Source organism: Bombina bombina, unplaced genomic scaffold, assembly GCF_027579735.1.
Source record: "Bombina bombina isolate aBomBom1 unplaced genomic scaffold, aBomBom1.pri scaffold_1021, whole genome shotgun sequence".
Taxonomy (NCBI): domain Eukaryota; kingdom Metazoa; phylum Chordata; class Amphibia; order Anura; family Bombinatoridae; genus Bombina; species Bombina bombina.
The window spans coordinates 1-20,641 of NW_026512429.1; the positions used below are offsets into that span (position 1 = coordinate 1).

At 40.1% G+C, this 20,641-nt stretch overlaps 1 protein-coding gene across 1 annotated transcript in view; it reads right to left on the minus strand.

The window, feature by feature from the left end:
• Positions 1-187: 187 nt before the first annotated feature.
• The window catches only part of LOC128644306 (anaphase-promoting complex subunit 1-like), a gene marked incomplete at both ends in the record, with an annotated part of 51,193 nt that continues 30,739 nt past the window's right edge, over positions 188-20,641 (minus strand). Inside the window, 3 exons of the mRNA XM_053696973.1 lie at positions 188-245; positions 11,378-11,509; positions 11,762-11,960. Of these exons, the coding sequence (XP_053552948.1) occupies positions 188-245; positions 11,378-11,509; positions 11,762-11,960 (389 nt within the window). The remainder of the gene's footprint in view (positions 246-11,377; positions 11,510-11,761; positions 11,961-20,641) is intronic.

Here is a 20,641-nt window from a genome sequence, read left to right on the forward strand (position 1 = left end):
ATCGCACAGTGTTCTGCCTTGGGGCCTACACTTAATGTGTTGTCTGCTTGTATCTATAACTGATGATGAGAGAAACAGGTTGCTTTTCTGCAATCACTATTACATGACTAGGTGCAAGACAACTCTGATAAGACTGCAGCATTGGAACTCTGCCTGTTTCCTGTGCCCCCGGGCCCCTTAAACTCACTTGCTGTAGCAATGATATAATGGAAATTCATTGCAAAGGATACTCAACACATCTTCTCCTTATTAGAAACAAAAACAAATAATAAAAATATAACAGCAAACATGACAACAACAAATAACTAATAAATAAAAAACCTAACTGACAAGTTTAGATTGAATATTTCCAGTCTAATTCTCAACATCCTCAATGAGTCTTTGTGGCTTTCTGATAGCTCTGCCACTAGATGCATATCTGTTAACAATTGATGATTCTGACAGAGACTCTTCAGAGTCATTTAGATCATTGTGAATGCTTCTCTACTCTATCAAGTTCTTCCACGTCAGCTTCATGAACTGGCAATATGTCAGGTGGTGTTCTTTCATCTTCAGCCCCCAATATTTTGTCTGTATCACTAAACAATTCCATGACTGCTGGAAGCATTCTGGACCCTGCACATTTTGGTTTCTTCAGTAAATGTAAGATTTTGTATGAGGACTAAACCTTCTGTGGTTTTCACTTCAAATGACCGTACTGCCACTTTACACATTACAATAGCTTTATTGTCTCAGTTTTTGTCCTGTCCCGACTTTCACAACATCCCCAACATGCAGCTCACTGTGATCTTTTGCACCCCTGTCATAGCTTCTCTTCGGATGTTCTCTTTCTTTTTCCAATACATTTAGTGTAATTTGAAGTTTGGTACTGGGTAAGAGCCAACTGAGGTAATTTAGTTTTTATCTGCCTGCCAAAAAGCAGTCCTGCTGGAGACTTTCCCCATTCCAGTGGTGTAGCTTGATAGTTAAGTAAAGCTGTTTTTTGGATTCTCTCCTGAGTAACGAGCCTTTGCAAGCAACCTCTTTATAACTTTGACTCCAGCCTCTGCTAATCCATTACTCTGGCGATACCTGGGGCTGGATGTCATACGAGTAAATCCAAACTGCTCAGAAAAAAGCTTGAAAATGTTTACATGAAAACTAAGGGACATTGACGAACTTTAAGACATTTGGAATTGCATACCTTGAAAACACTGCTCGTAATTTGTTACATACCTTTTCTGAAGAAGTATTTCTCAGTTTGTAACTTCTGGGTATGTGGAGTAAGCTTCTAATATGGCTATGTAATCCTGGCCATTTGGTGAAGAGAGATCCACGCCCACTGTATGCCATGGAATCCTCCTCACTATTTCTTCCTGCATCAGAGTTTCTTTAGGGAGAGCAGATTGAAAGGACTGACAAGTGGGACATGCAGAGCTGAAGGTTGTGATATCATTCATATTTGGCCAGGAACTTCCCTAGCTCTCCTGCATTTTTTGTATTCCTAAATTCCCTTCATGTATTTTAGTTAACATTTTTTCTTCTCAGTGATACAGGAATTACCAGTCTATTGCCATTTAGAAGCACACCATCAACACACTGAAAGCTCTTCTCTATGTGGCAAATACTGCTTGTGCATGTATAACTTTTTACTTACACAATTAATGGTTTATATTACATTTGAACAGTTTCATCTGCAGCAGTTGCCTTTTGTAATCTCTGCATTATAGTTGATAAAAAGGCACCAGACTTTTTTTACACTATTGATATGCACCTAATATGAGTCTGTTTCATCATCGGGTGATCTGTGACTTTCTTTTTGTATGAAGTAATTATGATCAGTTTCATCTGTGAATAGAATACCATAAACAAAATTATGAAAAGCTTCACAGCCAAATGCAATGCCAAATATTTCTATCTGAGCATACTTGTATTCTGTGTCAGCATAAGCTCTGGCAGCATATGCAATAGGACTCCAGCCCTTGCCATCATGTTGTAGGACTGCTCCTAGTCCAGCTTTAGATGCATCTGTGGAAATCTTCATTTTGCGTGACACGTCAAAACAATGCAAAGTAGGTGCTGTGTTGAGCAGTTTTTTTTTAAGTAATACAAATTCTGCTTCATGTTATTTTTCCCATCACCATTCATCCTTCAATATTAAACATCTCATATGTTTTGTTTTTTGCAGATAGATTACCTATAAATTTGCCCAAGTAAGTTACCATGCCAAGAAATCTTGGAAATTATTTCTTGCTAGCAGGGGATTCCATTTTAAAACAATGGTTTTTATCTTATTATAGTAACAAATGCCTTCAAATCGTATCACAGTTCTTAAACGGAGCCAGTCAATAGCGACTGAAAACTTGCCACTCTATGACACACTCACCCCTTTACGATCGGCACTTGACTCTTCAACGGACCACAGTATATAGCCCGCTCCTAACGCTCTCATCTGTAACAACTCTGCTTTTGTTTTTTGTTCCTGTGAATACTTCACTTACAACTTTTAATGTTGGATTTAATAAAGTTTAGACCTTTACTTTTAACCTTCAGCAATCCTCCTTCCCTTTTGTTGCATTCTCAAGTCTGTTATGTTCAATTTCTGTAGTATCCCAAATTAGTTTAAAGGGACAGTATACTGTAAAATAGTTTTCCTTAATGTGTTTACAATTGCTTTTTTACCAACTGCAGAGTAAAACATTTATGAAAATTAGCTTTTTAAGGTTTATTTCTGTATATTAAAGCTCTGATTTTGTGTTATGAAGCCACAACCTAATAAAATGGGTTGAGCTTGTAGGTATAATTAGATCTCATTACTGTATCACATTGTGCACATATACCTGCTTCTTTATCTTATATCTGTACATAAAACAATCACCAATACTTTGAGAGAACAATGGAAAATCAACATTTTACTACCTTATCTCTGCTTTATCACACTGGGAGTTGTAATTTCTTCTGCTGGCTGTGTTTACAAAGCTTATTTATAGCTGGTACGCACGGCCACAAACTTTCAGAATAGGTGGGGATACCACATGCTAAATTAACAATTTCAAATGCCAATATAAGGGTAAAGGAGCTACTTGTAAACAATTTAATACACTCCAGCAGGTAAAGTGGATCATTGGGAACAAATTAAAGGGGAGAAATTTTTTGAGTAAACTGTCCCTTTAAGTGTAAACTTGTACACCTTTCCACCCCATCAAATAATCGCTGTATGGTTCGATGAAATATTTCAGGGGCTGAACATAGTCCAGAATGGAGACGTTTAAAACTGTACCTCCCAAATGGTGTATTAAAAGTGCAAATGCATGATTTATTTTGCTAAAGGTACCTGCCAAAATCCATTTGAGGCATCAAGGATTAAAAACATCTGGGCACCTTCCATCTCTCCTTGAATTTAATTTCTTGTTGCCATTGACTCGTTATAAATGCCTCCATAACAAGCTCACAGTTGTTACAATACGCTTATAATTGAAAAACGTTATAAATGTCTAGAACCTCTGGCCCAGCAACAGTTAAAAGCAACGCTACTTTCGGATCAACTGGGAGTGAAGAGGTGTTTGTGGCTTTTCATTTACAGTGTAAACCTTTGTTTAAACGTTCCCCACAAATATGAGCTTAGGTGGTGGTTTGAGGCTGGCAACACTGTGAAAATGTATTTGCTCTTGTGCTGGATGAAGTTGCCTTGTAACTGCTCTATGCTGCGTATCCATGTTTATTTTCTTGTATTATTGCTGGGAGAAACATCCACTCCTGGTACCATGTGTTGTCTGCTTGTATCTATAACTGATGACGACATGGAGAGGCTGCTTTTCAGCAATCACTTTACTACATGACAAGCTGCAAGACAACTCTGATAAGACTGCATTGGAACTCTTCCAGTTTCCTATACCCCGTGCAAATTCATTGCAAACGATACTCAACACGCTTAACGACCAATTAAACTGAAAACCACAAAAAACAGAGAACACACAACTGTGTGAACCAACTCCCCATTTAAACTTATGAGTGATTTATATGGATAAAATAATAATAGCCTCTATGCTAGGAAATAAAAGGCTATATATTTTAAAGCATTCAAGACTAACAAATAATATATAATAAATATAATAATTTGTTCTTTGCTACAGAAGCACCAGACAATTATCTAATAATTATGGTGAAATCTTTCATCACAGTTTGTTATCTCCAGTAACCCCTTCCTAAAAAAAATGTTTGCCAAGGATGTTATTCTGTTTTGTTTGAGGAGGATCCTTTAACAATCCATTGTGTTCTCCACTGCAAAGGAGAGACTGCTAGCAAAGCTTACATTTACATCAGAAGCTGATCACAACTTTATGAGATTCTTTTAAGAGAGACATTTTTATAATGTAATGAGCAGAAACACAAACACACAGGAACACCCATTAAATTGCAAAAGAAAAAAATAAGGAAACTCTATATGTTCAGAGGATGTAGATGCAATATATATATATATATTTTTAAACATTTGCAGACTTCAATTCTGAGGTCCTTTAACCACAAAACCCTGACAAAAAGTGAACGAACCAAAAGCTGCACAGTAACGCATAATAGATATATAGCTGTAAAAAAACTTAACTTCCTTCAGATTCTTAAGTCTAAGCTTTCTAATAATGAAGTCACTTAGTTCTGGCCAAGAAACCACAAGCTAGCCTAGAAACACAATATATACAGAAGCTAATTATTTTGTTATATTTTTGGTCAATTTAAAAAAAAAATCTATCATATCACAAGATACATGGACACTGGGCCATTTTCAGGCATAGTTTTATAATGCCCATGAGAAGAGAACACAAAACTTGTGGTTTGCCTGAAGCCCTATATACTCCCGATGCAATCATGATTCACACCTTTACATTACTAACCCTGTGGGTTTAATTTAGTTGGAGCTGCCAAGAATATTCATACTTAATTGTATAGCATAAGTACAGATTACCATGTAGAAGCGACAGATTTAAATACATTTCTTATAGGAGAATATAAAATTAATTCAGATGAAAAACAAACATATTGGAAAATGCTTCTGAACTAAATGTAATATTAATTACCACTTTGTTAATAATAATTAAAAAAAAACACAGGAGAAATAATACACTAGCTAGATCCATTTTTGGAACTAAATTCCAAATCTTGAAAAAAAATTAGCCGGACATGAAACAAGTCACTACAGGCCTGAGAAAAAAATGCCAAGGTTCTTTTCAAATATAAATAAAATAAATAATTCCTCCACAAGTGAGTGAAGCAAAAAGAAAACTAAAAATGACAGATTTTTAGACTTTGTGTTAAGCTTCTGCAATCCTCATAAAGCTCTTTTCTTGATTAATTGGTTTAAAATTAGCGTTTATTATCTGTTCCAAAGAAAAACATAATTTATGCTTACCTGATAAATTTATTTCTCTTGTAGTGTGTTCAGTCCACGGGTCATCCATTACTTATGGGATATATACTCCTTCCCAACAGGAAGTTGCAAGAGGATCACCCAAGCAGAGCTGCTATATAGCTCCTCCCCTCACATGTCATATCCAGTCATTCGACCGAAACAAGACGAGAAAGGAGAAACTATAAGGTGCAGTGGTGACTGGAGTTATAATTTTAAAATTTAGAACCTGCCTCAAAAAAAGACAGGGCGGGCCGTGGACTTAACACACTACAAGAGAAATAAATTTATAAGGTAAGCATAAATTATGTTTTCTCTTGTTAAGTGTGTTCAGTTCCACGGGTCATCCATTACTTATGGGATACCAATACCAAAGCTAAGTACACGGATGATGGGAGGGACAAGGCAGGAATATTAAACAGAAGGAACCACTGCCTGTAGAACCTTTCTCCCAAAACCAGCCTCTGAAGAAGCGAAAGTGTCAAATTTGTAAAATTTGGAAAAAGTATGAAGTGAAGACCAAGTTGCAGCCTTGCAAATCTGTTCAACAGAGGCCTCATTCTTAAAGGCCCAGGTGGAAGCCACAGCTCTAGTGGAATGAGCTGTAATTCTTTCAGGAGGCTGCTGTCCAGCAGTCTCATAGGCTAAACGTATTATGCTACGAAGCCAAAAAGAGAGAGAGGTAGCCGAAGCCTTTTGACCTCTCCTCTGTCCAGAGTAAACGACAAACAGAGAAGAAGTTTGTCTAAAATCTTTAGTTGCCTGTAAGTAGAACTTCAGAGCACGGACCACGTCTAGATTATGCAAAAGACGTTCCTTCTTTGAAGAAGGATTAGGACATAATGATGGAACAACAATCTCTTGATTGATATTCCTGTTAGAAACAACCTTAGGTAAAAACCCAGGTTTAGTACGCAGAACTACCTTATCTGAATGAAAGATCAGATAAGGAGAATCACAATGTAAGGCAGATAACTCAGATACTCTTCGAGCCGAGGAAATAGCCATCAAAAACAAAACTTTCCAAGATAAAAGCTTAATATCAATGGAATGAAGGGGTTCAAACGGAACACCCTGAAGAACTTTAAGAACCAAGTTTAAGCTCCACGGAGGAGCAACAGCTTTAAACACAGGCTTAATTCTAGCCAAAGCCTGACAAAAGGCCTGGACGTCTGGAAGCTCTGCCAGACGTTTGTGTAAAAGAATAGACAGAGCTGAAATCTGTCCCTTTAGCGAACTAGCGGATAAACCCTTTTCTAAACCCTCTTGTAGAAAAGCTAATATCCTAGGAATCCTAACCTTACTCCATGAGTAACTCTTGGATTCGCACCAATATAAATATTTACGCCATATCTTATGGTAAATTTTTCTTGTCACAGTTTCCGAGCCTGTATTAATGTATCAATAACCGAATCCGAAAACCCACGCTTTGATAGAATCAAGCATTCAATTTCCAGGCAGTCAGCCTCAGAGAAATTAGGTTTGGATGGTTGAAAGGGACCCTGAATTAGAAGATCCTGCCTCAGAGGAAGAGACCATGGAGGACAGGACGACATGTCCACTAGGTCTGCATACCAGGTCCTGCGTGGCCACGCAGGCGCTATCAGAATTACCGATGCCCTCTCCTGTTTGATCCTGGCAATCAGCCGAGGTAGCAACGGAAATGGTGGAAACACATAAGCTATGTTGAAAACCCAAGGGGCTGCTAATGCATCTACCAGCACCGCTCCCGGGTCCCTGGACCTGGATCCGTAACAAGGAAGCTTCGCGTTCTGGCGAGATGCCATGAGATCCAGATCCGGTTTGCCCCAACGACGAATCAGTTGAGCAAATACCTCCGCGTGAAGTTCACACTCTCCCGGATGAAAAGTCTGGCGACTTAGGAAATCCGCCTCCCAGTTCTCTACGCCTGGGATGTGAATCGCTGACAGGTGGCAAGAGTGAGACTCTGCCCAGCGAATTATCTTCGAGACTTCCAACATCGCTAGGGAACTCCTGGTTCCCCCTTGACGATTGATGTAAGCCACAGTCGTGATATTGTCCGACTGAAATCTGATGAACCTCAGCTTTGCTAACTGAGGCCAAGCCAGAAGAGCATTGAATATTGCTCTTAATTCTAGAATGTTTATTGGGAGGAGTTTCTCCTCCTGAGTCCACGATCCCTGAGCCTTCAGGGAATTCCAGACTGCTCCCCAGCCTAGAAGGCAGGCATCCGTTGTTACAATCGTCCAATCTGGCCTGCGAAAGGTCATTCCTTTGGACAGATGAACCGGTGACAACCACCAGAGAAGCGAATCTCTGGTCTCCTGGTCCAGATTTAGCAAAGGGGACAGATCTGAGTAATCCCCGTTCCATTGACTGAGCATGCATAGTTGCAGCGGTCTGAGATGCAGGGGCGCAAAATGGCACTATGTCCATTGCCGCTACCATTAAGCCGATTACCTCCATGCACTGAGCTACCGATGGGCTTGGAATGGAATGAAGGACACGGCAAGCATTGAGAATCTTTGATAACCTGGACTCCGTCAGGTAAATCTTCATCTCTACAGAATCTATAAGAGTCCCTAGAAAAGGAACCCGTGTGAGTGGTAACAGAGAACTCTTTTCCACGTTCACTTTCCACCCATGCGACCTCAGAAATGCTAGAACTATCTCTGTATGAGACTTTGCATTCTGAAAACTTGACTCTTGTATCAGAATGTCATCTAGGTACGGAGCCACCGCTATGCCTCGTGGTCTTAGTACCGCCAGAAGTGAGCCCAGAACCTTCGTAAAAATTCTCGGGGCCGTGGCTAACCCGAAGGGAAGAGCCACAAACTGGTAATGCCTGTCTAGAAAGGCAAACCTCAGGTACCGATAATGATCTTTGTGAATCGGTATAGGAAGGTAAGCATCCTTTAAGTCCACCGTGGTCATATATTAACCCTCTTGGATCATGGGTAGGATGGTTCGAATGGTTTCCATCTTGAACGATGGTACCCTTAGGAATTTTTTAAGATCTTTAAGTCCAAGATTGGTCTGAAGGTTCCCTCTTTTTTGGGAACCACAAATAGATTTGAGTAAAATCCTTGTCCCTGTTCCGATCGCGGAACTGAGTGGATCACCCCCATGATTAAGAGGTCTTGTACACATTGTAGAAATGCCTCTCTCTTTACTAGGTTTGTCGATAACCTCGAAAGATGGAACCTCCCTTGTGGAGGAGAGGATTTGAAATCCAGAAGGTATCCCTGAGATATAATCTTTAACGTCCAGGGATCCTGCACATCTCTTGCCCAAGCCTGGGCAAAGAGAGAAAGTCTGCCCCCCACTAAATCCGTCTCTGGATAGGGGGCCCTGACTTGATGCTGTCTTAGGGGCGGGAGTAGGCTTTCTGGCCTGCTTGCCCTTGTTTCATGACTGGTTGCCTTTCCAACCTTGTCTGTAACGAGCAGTAGTTCCTTCCTGTTTTGGAGCGGAGGAAGTCGATGCTGCTCCTGCCTTGAAGTTACGAAAGGCACGAAAATTAGACTGTTTGGCCTTTGGTTTGGCCCTGTCCTGAGGAAGGGCGTGGCCCTTACCTCCCGTAATGTCAGCAATAATTTCCTTCAAGCCGGGCCCGAATAAGGTCTGCCCTTTGAAAGGAATGTTAAGTATTTTAGACTTGGAAGTTACATCCGCTGACCAGGATTTAAGCCAGAGCGCTCTGCGCGCCTGTATGGCGAATCCGGAATTTTTAGCCGTAAGTTTGGTTAGATGTACTACGGCATCTGAAACAAACGCATTAGCTTGCTTAAGGGTTCTAACTTTGCTCAAGGCCTCATCCAACGGCTCTGTGCGAATCGCCTCTTCCAGAGACTCAAACCAGAATGCCGCTGCAGCCGTGACAGGCGCAATGCATGCAAGAGGCTGCAATATAAAACCCTGTTGAACAAACATTTTCTTAAGATAACCCTCTAATTTTTTATCCATTGGATCTGAGAAAGCACAGCTATCCTCCACCGGGATAGTGGGTACGCTTGGCTAACGTAGAAACTGCTCCCTCCACCTTAGGGACCGTCTGCCATAAGTCTCGTGTGGTGGCGTCTATAGGGAACATTTTTCTAAATATCGGGGGAGGGGAAAAAGGCACACCGGGTCTATCCCACTCCTTACTGATAATTTCTGTAAGTCTTTTTGGTATAGGAAAAACGTCAGTACACACCGGTACCGCATAGTATCTATCCAACCTACACAATTTCTCTGGAATTGCCACCGTGTCGCAATCATTCAGAGCCGCTAATACCTCCCCTAGTAACACACGGAGGTTCTCAAGCTTAAATTTTAAATTTCTGAATCCGGTCTCCCCGAATCAGAACCGTCACCGACAGAATGAAGCTCACCGTCCTCATGTTCTGCAAGTTGTGACGCAGTATCAGACATGGCTCTCGTGTCATCAGCGCGCTCTGTCCTTAACCCAGAGCTATCGCGTTTGCCCCTTAATTCGGGCATATTATATAATACTTCTTTCATAACATTAGCCATATCATGTAAAGTGATTTGTAAGGGCCTAGATGTACTAGGTGTCTCAATCCTACGCATCTCCCGAGCGGGAGACGCAGGTACTGACACGTGAGGAGAGTTAGGCGGCATAACTTCCCCCTCGTTGTCTGGTGATAGCTTCTTTATCGGTACAGATTGACTTTTATTCAAAGCAATATCAATACAATTGGTACACATCGTTCTATTGGGCTCCACATTGGCTTTTGAACATGATGAACAAACAGTTTCCTCTGAATCAGACATGTTTAAAACAGACTTAGCAATGAAACTAACAAGCTTGGAAATCACTTTCAATAAGTTTTACAAGCAATATAAAAAACGCTACAGCGCTTCAAAAATACAGATATAATTAAACAATTCTTAACAAGAAGTGTACTATTAGCAGAGGATTGCACCCATTAGCAAAAGGATGATTAACCCCTCGATACCCAAAACGGATAAAACAGATATCAATTAAGATTTAACGCTTTTAATCACAGTCAGCACACTGTCACAGATCTGCTGTGACTGATTACCTCCCTCACAAATGAAATTTGCAGACCCCTGAGCTCTCTAGAGACGTCCTGGATCAAGGAGGAAGAAGCAGAAAGACTGTGCAATAATTTTAACTGCGCAACAAGGCGCTAAAAAACAAGGGCCCTCCCACTCCAATCACAACAGTGGGAGCCCTGATATAACGGTTTCCATGCAGAAAAAGATTTATCACCAAAGTACCGCACAAAAAACGAATAACATGCCAGTAAACGTTTTATTAAAAAACAACATTTTTCAATGTCATGCAAAGCTATCACTAAACCTGCTACCAGTCGCTACCACTGCAGAGAAGGCTTAACTATTATTTCAGTGTTAACAGTATTTTCTCAGTCAAATTCAAGTCCCTAGAATATAACTCGACTGCGCATACATTTATCAGCCTGATACCAGTTGCTACTACTGCATTTAAGGCTGTACTTACATCATACGGTAACAGCAGTATTTTCTTAGTCAATTCCATTCCCAGAAAATAAAGTACCGCACATACCTCATTTGCGGAGGACCCCGCATGCTATTCCCAGTCTGAAGTTACCCCACTCCTCAGAATGTCGAGAACAGCCAGTGGATCTTAGTTACGCCTGCTAAGATCATAGATAAAAAACGCAGGCAGTTTCTTCTTCCAAATACTGCCTGAGATAGAAAAACAGCACACTCCGGTGCCATTTAAAATAACAAACTTTTGATTGAAGAATAGTTAATTAAAAACTCCAGCTCCTCTCGCGACCTCCTTCTTTGTTGAGGGTTGCAAGAGAATGACTGGATATGACATGTGAGGGGAGGAGCTATATAGCAGCTCTGCTTGGGTGATCCTCTTGCAACTTCCTGTTGGGAAGGAGAATATATCCCATAAGTAATGGATGACCCGTGGACTGAACACACTTAACAAGAGAAAAACAGGTTTTCAAACGTTTAACATAAAAGAGTATGAGGTCAATACTTTCTTACCCTTAAGTCCTTCTGATAAGTGCTTAGTTGCAGGAACGGAGTGATAAACCAAAAAAGAGGCCAACATACTTTGGTGAGATTCTTCAACTGGTTGGCCAGCTAAATAGGAATGCAGTGCTACATCACCACCAGCTGCAATGACACAAACCGTATACAGGCAAACATAAATATGTTATAAGGAAGTGTATATTACATTGCAGCTAAAAAGCTTTTCAAAACTTTACAAGAAAATTTGCCACCAAGATAAGTTATTTAACAGATTCCTTTATTATCCATGTGCAACATTTTGTTGTAAGACACAAAAAATTGTAACAATTATTTATACTGTGGTTGGTCTAAAAACTAAAATGCTTTAGCATTATAATACCATAGGGGCTTTCTTACCTTGCAACCACTGATCTAGAGTGTTATCAATGGCACATTTCATGACCGGTAAAAACTCTGAATTCATGAACAATTCACGATTCAGATTCTTCCTCATTCTTTCTTGCAAGAGTTTGGAGCTGAAGAAATCCAGAACCAGCTTTATCTGCCATAGTTCAAAAGTTTCAGAAGTTTCTCTTCTCTCTAACCTCCTTACAGCCTTTAAAAAGAACACAAACACTAGAACATAGACATACTACAATGGTACTGATATACATCCAATACAATAATGATTAAACTGCTAAACTTGATCTAGTTTATACTAATCATGGGCCAGCATCTCAGTACTCTTGTTGGCTTTAAATTTATCAACCTACCTAGTGGAGTCTTCATTCAGAGGGGCATTTGTTGGATTGGTCATGTGACACTATTCTGAGAAACACTGCTGCTGCCTAACATGCAGTATGCTGTAAAACTGTCCACTCATTACAGTAATTTGGAGGATTTAATTAAATAGTTTTTTTTTGTGTAAATATAAATACTGTGCACCTGTTAAAACAAAGTTGCAATCCTTAGTTCTCTAGCCTTGGTAATGGGAGGAAACCTCAAATGTTTAGGAGCAGATAACCAATTCACCAATTATTAAGTTTCATCATGCTAATCAAAAACATAATTTATGTAAGAAATTACCTGATAAATTCATTTCTTTCATATTGGCAAGATGAGCTAGTGACAAATGGATAATAATAACAACTGTTTTATCAGCTGCTTATTTGGTTAACTACGAGTGTAAGCACTGAAAAAGCATTTTTTTGTATCCTTCTGGGAGAAAAAACGCGATATAATTACTAGTTATTAGTCTGCATGAAGGTGCGGTTGTTGTGATATTGTCCGAGTGTAAGCACTGAAAAAACAGAATTTATGCTTACCTGATAAATTACTTTCTCCAACGGTGTGTCCGGTCCACGTCGTCATTCTTACTTATGGGATATTCTCTTCCCCAACAGGAAATGGCAAAGAGCCCAGCAAAGCTGGTCACATGATCCCTCCTAGGCTCCGCCTACCCCAGTCATTCGACCGACGTACAGGAGGAAATATGCATAGGAGAAACCATATGATACCGTGGTGACTGTAGTTAGAGAAAATAATTCATCAGACCTGATTAAAAAAACCAGGGCGGGCCGTGGACCGGACACACCGTTGGAGAAAGTAATTTATCAGGTAAGCATAAATTCTGTTTTCTCCAACATAGGTGTGTCCGGTCCACGGCGTCATCCTTACTTATGGGAACCAATACCAAAGCTTTAGGACACGGATGAAGGGAGGGAGCAAATCAGGTCACCTAAATGGAAGGCACCACGGCTTGCAAAACCTTTCTCCCAAAAATAGCCTCCGAAGAAGCAAAAGTATCAAATTTGTAAAATTTCGCAAAAGTGTGCAGTGAAGACCAAGTCGCTGCCTTACATATCTGGTCAACAGAAGCCTCGTTCTTGAAGGCCCATGTGGAAGCCACAGCCCTAGTGGAGTGAGCTGTGATTCTTTCAGGAGGCTGCCGTCCGGCAGTCTCATAAGCCAATCGGATAATGCTTTTAAGCCAAAAAGAAAGAGAGGTAGAAGTTGCTTTTTGACCTCTCCTTTTACCAGAATAAACAACAAACAAAGAAGATGTTTGTCTGAAATCTTTAGTGGCCTCTAAATAGAATTTTAGAGCACGGACTACGTCCAGATTGTGTAACAAACGTTCCTTCTTTGAAACTGGATTCGGACACAAAGAAGGTACAACTATCTCCTGGTTAATATTTTTGTTGGAAACAACTTTCGGAAGAAAACCAGGCTTAGTACGCAAAACCACCTTATCTGCATGGAACACCAGATAGGGCGGAGAACACTGCAGAGCAGATAACTCTGAAACTCTTCTAGCAGAAGAAATTGCAACCAAAAACAAAACTTTCCAAGATAATAACTTAATATCTACGGAATGTAAGGGTTCAAACGGAACCCCTTGAAGAACTGAAAGAACTAGATTTAGACTCCAGGGAGGAGTCAAAGGTCTGTAAACAGGCTTGATTCTAACCAGAGCCTGAACAAACGCTTGAACGTCTGGCACAGCTGCCAGCCTTTTGTGAAGTAGAACAGATAAAGCAGAGATCTGTCCCTTCAGAGAACTTGCAGATAATCCTTTCTCCAAACCTTCTTGTAGAAAGGATAGAATCTTAGGAATTTTTATCTTGTTCCATGGGAATCCTTTAGATTCACACCAACAGATATATTTTTTCCATGTTTTATGGTAAATCTTTCTAGTTACAGGCTTTCTAGCCTGAATCAGAGTATCTATTACAGAATCTGAAAACCCACGCTTTGATAAAATCAAGCGTTCAATCTCCAAGCAGTCAGTTGGAGGGAAACCAGATTCGGATGTTCGAATGGACCTTGAACAAGAAGGTCCTGTCTCAAAGGTAGCTTCCATGGTGGAGCCGATGACATATTCACCAGGTCTGCATACCAAGTCCTGCGTGGCCACGCAGGAGCTATCAAGATCACCGAAGCCCTCTCCTGATTGATCCTGGCTACCAGCCTGGGAATGAGAGGAAACGGTGGGAATACATAAGCTAGGTTGAAGGTCCAAGGTGCTACTAGTGCATCTACTAGAGTCGCCTTGGGATCCCTGGATCTGGACCCGTAACAAGGAACCTTGAAGTTCTGACGAGAGGCCATCAGATCCATGTCTGGAATGCCCCATAATTGAGTTATTTGGGCAAAGATTTCCGGATGGAGTTCCCACTCCCCCCGGATGGAATGTCTGACGACTCAGAAAATCCGCTTCCCAATTTTCCACTCCTGGGATGTGGATTGCAGACAAGTGGCAGGAGTGATCCTCCGCCCATTGAATTATCTTGGTCACTTCCTCCATCGCCAGGGAACTCCTTGTTCCCCCCTGATGGTTGATATATGCAACAGTCGTCATGTTGTCTGATTGAAACCTTATGAATTTGGCCCTTGCTAGATGAGGCCAAGCTTTGAGAGCATTGAATATCGCTCTCAGTTCCAGAATGTTTATCGGGAGAAGAGATTCTTCCCGAGACCATAGACCCTGAGCTTTCAGGGGTTCCCAGACCGCGCCCCAGCCCACCAGACTGGCGTCGGTCGTGACAATGACCCACTCTGGTCTGCGGAAGCTCATTCCCTGTGACAGGTTGTCCAGGATCAGCCACCAACGGAGTGAATCTCTGGTCTTTTGATCTACTTGAATCGTCGGAGACAAGTCTGTATAATCCCCATTCCACTGTCTGAGCATGCACAGTTGTAATGGTCTTAGATGAATTCGTGCAAAAGGAACTATGTCCATTGCTGCAACCATCAATCCTATTACTTCCATGCACTGCGCTATGGAAGGACGAAGAACAGAATGAAGTACTTGACAAGAGCTTAGAAGTTTTGATTTTCTGACCTCTGTCAGAAAAATCCTCATTTCTAAGGAATCTATTATTGTTCCCAAGAAGGGAACTCTTGTTGACGGGGACAAAGAACTTTTTTCTTTGTTCACTTTCCATCCGTGAGATCTGAGAAAGGCTAGGACGATGTCCGTATGAGCCTTTGCTTTTGACAGAGACGACGCTTGAATCAGGATGTCGTCCAAGTAAGGTACTACTGCAATGCCCCTTGGTCTTAGAACCGCTAGAAGGGACCCTAGTACCTTTGTGAAAATTCTCGGAGCAGTGGCTAATCCGAATGGAAGTGCCACAAACTGGTAATGCTTGTCCGGAAAAGCGAACCTTAGGAACTGATGATGTTCCTTGTGGATAGGAATATGTAGGTACGCATCCTTTAAATCCACCGTGGTCATAAATTGACCTTCCTGGATGGTAGGAAGGATCGTTCGAATGGTTTCCATTTTGAACGATGGAACCCTGAGAAATTTGTTTAGGATCTTGAGATCTAAAATTGGTCTGAATGTTCCCTCTTTATTGGGAACTATGAACAGGTTGGAGTAAAACCCCATCCCTTGTTCTCCGATTGGAACTGGATGAATTACTCCCATCTTTAACAGGTCTTCTACACAATGTAAGAATGCCTGTCTTTTTATTTGGTTTGAAGATAATTGAGACCTGTGGAATCTTCCCCTTGGGGGTAGTTCCTTGAATTCCAGGAGATAACCCTGAGAAACTATTTCTAGTGCCCAAGGATCCTGAACATCTCTTGCCCAAGCCTGAGCAAAGAGAGAAAGTCTGCCCCCCACCAGATCCGGTCCCGGATCGGGGGCCATCCCTTCATGCTGTTTTGGTAGCAGTGGCAGGCTTCTTGGCCTGCTTACCCTTGTTCCAGCCTTGCATCGGTCTCCAGGCTGGTTTAGGTTGAGAAGTATTACCCTCTTGCTTAGAGGATGTAGAATTAGAGGCTGGTCCGTTTCTGCGAAAGGGACGAAAATTAGGCTTATTTTTAGCCTTAAAAGACCTATCCTGAGGAAGGGCGTGGCCCTTTCCCCCGGTGATGTCTGAAATAATCTCTTTCAAATCAGGACCAACCAGTGTTTTACCCTTGAAAGGGATGTTAAGCAATCTTGTCTTGGAAGACACATCCGCTGACCAAGACTTTAACCAAAGCGCTCTGCGCGCCACGATAGCAAACCCTGAATTTTTCGCCGCTAATCTAGCTAATTGCAAAGCGGCATCTAAAATAAAAGAGTTAGCCAATTTAAGTGCTTGAACTCTGTCCATAACCTCCTCATACGAAGATTCTTTATTGAGCGACTTTTCTAGTTCCTCGAACCAGAAACACGCTGCCGTAGTGACAGGAACAATGCATGAAATTGGTTGTAGAAGGTAACCTTGCTGAACAAACATCTTTTTAAGCAAACCCTCTAATTTTTTATCCATAGGATCTTTGAAAGCACAACTATCTTCTATAGGAATAGTAGTGCGTTTGTTTAGAGTAGAAACCGCCCCCCTCGACCTTGGGGACTGTCTGCCATAAGTCCTTTCTGGGGTCGACTATAGGAAATAATTTCTTAAATATAGGGGGAGGAACAAAAAGGTATGCCGGGCCTTTCCCACTCCTTATTTACTATGTCCGCCACCTGCTTGGGTATAGGAAAAGCATCGGGGGGCACCGGAACCTCTAGGAACTTGTCCATCTTACATAATTTCTCTGGAATGACCAAATTGTCACAATCATCCAGAGTAGATAATACCTCCTTAAGCAGTGCGCGGAGATGTTCTAATTTAAATTTAAATGTTACAACATCAGGTTCAGCTTGTTGAGAAATTTTTCCTGAATCTGAAATTTCTCCCTCAGACAAAACCTCCCTCCTGGCCCCTTCAGATTGGTGTGAGGGTATGTCAGAACAGTTATCATCAGCGTCCTCTTGCTCTTCAGTGTTTAAAACAGAGCAATCGCGCTTTCTCTGATAAGTAGGCATTTAAACACCAAAAAACTCTTAACCATCTCCGTGGAGATGTTGCCGGTGCAACGGCAAAGAGAATGACTGGGGTAGGCGGAGCCTAGGAGGGATCATGTGACCAGCTTTGCTGGGCTCTTTGCCATTTCCTGTTGGGGAAGAGAATATCCCATAAGTAAGAATGACGCCGTGGACCGGACACACCTATGTTGGAGAAATTTTCATTTTGCTTTCAGACAGAGTTAACCAAATAAGCAGCTGACAAAACGGTTGTTATTATTACCCTAATAAATGGTACACAATAAATTGACCTCAAAAGGCCGAAGGGCTGTATTAACCCTGCCGGCATATGAATCTATGACCGTTGGATCTAGAACAAGCGTTTGTAGTCAGGATATTCACCAACTGATCTACATCACCGGACTAAAAGTAGGGCAGAAAAAACTCTAAACCTCCAAATAGTGGAGATAATAGAAATCAAACAAATTATTATCCTAACAAGCTAGAGATAATAAAAAATATTTGAAATCATAATAATAGATACAGTAAACATAATAAAATGAATACATCAGAAGTAAATAAACAGTTATATACTTGAGAATCTAAAACTGGTTATGCTAACTGTTCAACAAAAGGTTGAGAGAACAGTAATGTCAGCCACAGATAAAGCTGAGCTAAAAATATAAACAGTACATGAATATGCTCTACTAAGGTTATATTCAAACGCTAAAGAATCCTAAAAATAAGTACCAATTTCCATAGAAATAGTAGTACAGTCGCAAAAGGGAATTAGGATAAACCATTCTTTAGAACATAATACATATAGTATCTTGAATAGGAAAAAACCTCAGGAGCAAAATTAAAATCTTAAAATCCAGATTTTAAAATAACAGTTAATAGGAGGACAAGGCTCCTAAAAGCTAAAAATAACACATTTTCCTTAACAAAGAACAAAGTGTTCAAATGAGAAATAGCAAGAATTTTTAACAAAACGGTCTGTTATACAGGATCCTTTGAACCAAAGAAAACCTTCATCAGTAGAATAAACTTAAAAATGCTGTCAGTCAGAACAAAATTAATTAAATCTTAACAATTTCAAAAACACCTTGTAAGTTTATTTAAAGGCATAATAGCAGTCATAACCTTTTAAGATAAAAGCACTAACATGTGATGTCTGCAGATGAAATCAAGTACATAAACTGAGTAAGTAAAAACAGTTAATGTCATTGCACATGTAGAAACATTATTAGCATTAAATATAATAAATAAATGCCACATAACTGAGCTGAAGAAATAACAGCTTAATAATGAAAAGAACACACTTAGCTTTGTAGAATAGTGTTTCAGGGCATCATAGTTTCTACAGTAACATCAGAGTCAGGATCAGAATGAGACACCTCGCAAAATGTTACAGAAAAATAAAAATAACATTAGGCACAACATTCAATTTCCACTATATAACAGTTTCAGTAGATAGAAAAACAAAGATAGGATTATTATTATTTTTTTTAAACAAAAAATAAAATAAAAAAGCAGGCATAATAGCTTCCAAATTCATGAAAACAGCAAGCAATAGAGGGAGAGGGGTAAAATAACTAAATTTGGCGCTAAGAATGACGCATTACGCAAAAGAAAGTTAAATTTTTTTTTGCAGAAATCCAACACCAGAAAATGATACAACTTACGTCATAACAAATGCGATTTCGCGCCAAAACAACTAGCGTCAACAAAGACGCAGGAAATGACGAAATTTGCGCCATCAAAATTTTGTGCCAAGAATGACACAATAAAAAACAGCATTTTGCGTCCTCGCGAGCCAAGATTTGCCCGTGAAAAAAATTGAAAAACAAGTCAAATTAGAAAAAGACTGAGCCCCAGGTAAGAAAAAAGTTTAAGTAAACTTCCCAACATGATTCCTATACTGAAACTGTTTAGACTGCAAAGGGAAATATACATAGACCTGACTCATGGCAAATATAAGTAAAATACATATATTTAAAACTTTATATTAATACATAAAGCGCCAAACCATAGCTGAGTGTGTCTTAAACAATGATACATACTACCGAAAGACACTCATCCACATATAGAGGATAGCCAAACCAGTACTGAAAACTATCAGCAGAGGTATTGGTATATAAGAGTATATCGTTGATCTGAAAATGGAGGTAGGAGATGAATCCCTACGACCGATAATGGAGAACCCTTGAAAAGATTTCCTGTGAGAGAAACCACAAAATCAACAGGCGATACTTTCTTCACATCCCTCTGACAAATACTGTACTCAGAGAAATTGGGCTTCAGAATGCTTAGAAGCGCTTATCATAGAAGAAATCTTAAAAATCAAGCACAAACCTACTTCACCACCTCCATAGGAGGCAAAGTTTGTAAAAACTGAGTTGTGGGTGTGGTGGGAGGTGTATTTTATAGGCATTTGAGGTTTGGGAAACTATGCCCCCTCCTGGTAGGAATGTATATCCCATACGTCACTAGCTCATGCCAATTACATGAAAAAATTATGAAAATCAAAATGGTACTTACAACTACTTGGAGTTATGACTTGGCTCTCGGTATAAGTGCTTTACATTCACTCTTTTGGTTTTATTACGTAGACAGTGACCAGATACAGTGAATGAAAGTTTATTAAAACTTATAAAAGACTAAAAGGAAGGACACGAATGACAAAAGTACCTAAAGACTGAAACACCTGCTGTGGGCTCAAAGACTAAGAGAGAACCGACTGACACTTGCTTTACTCAGAGCGTTCCAATTACAGTGTATAAATAAAACAGGTAAGTTCCACCCTCTTGTGACATAATTGTCTGTATCTCTGTATCAAAACCTCCAATGTACGTTTCAACATTAACTTTTTCAAGGAACTGCCTGTATGGGGCTCTAGAAACTAGCCCTATATATTGCAAAGTTTAAAAACCAATGAATGGTTAAAGAACCAGTAAATACAGTACATTTGCATAATCAACAAAATGCACAATAAAAAGACAATGCAACAGCACTTAGTCTGAACTTCAAATTAGTAGTAATTTTTTTTTCTGATAAATTTCAAAGTGATGTCTATTTCCACTCCTCCTGTATCATGTGATAGCCATCAGCCAATCACAAATGCATAAATGTATATTCTGTGAATCCTTTCACATGCTCAGGTAGGATCTGGCAACTCAAAGTGTAGATATAAAAAGACTGTGCACATTTTGTAAATGGAAGTAAAATGGAAAGTTGTTCAAAATTGATTGCATGCTCTATATGAACCATGAAAGTTTAATTTTGCTACAGATGTAATATGTAAACGCTGGGCACTCCCCTTTATGGGAATTCAAAAATATTTTTTCGCAATAAATTTTAGGACACACTATATTTTGTTGGAAAAACAACAATAAATGTATGCTTACCTGATAAATTCATTTATTTCATGGTGGTGAGTGTCCACAATCCATATCAGAGACAAGGCAAGAGGCAGACAACATTTTCACACTACCAAAAGCTTTAAC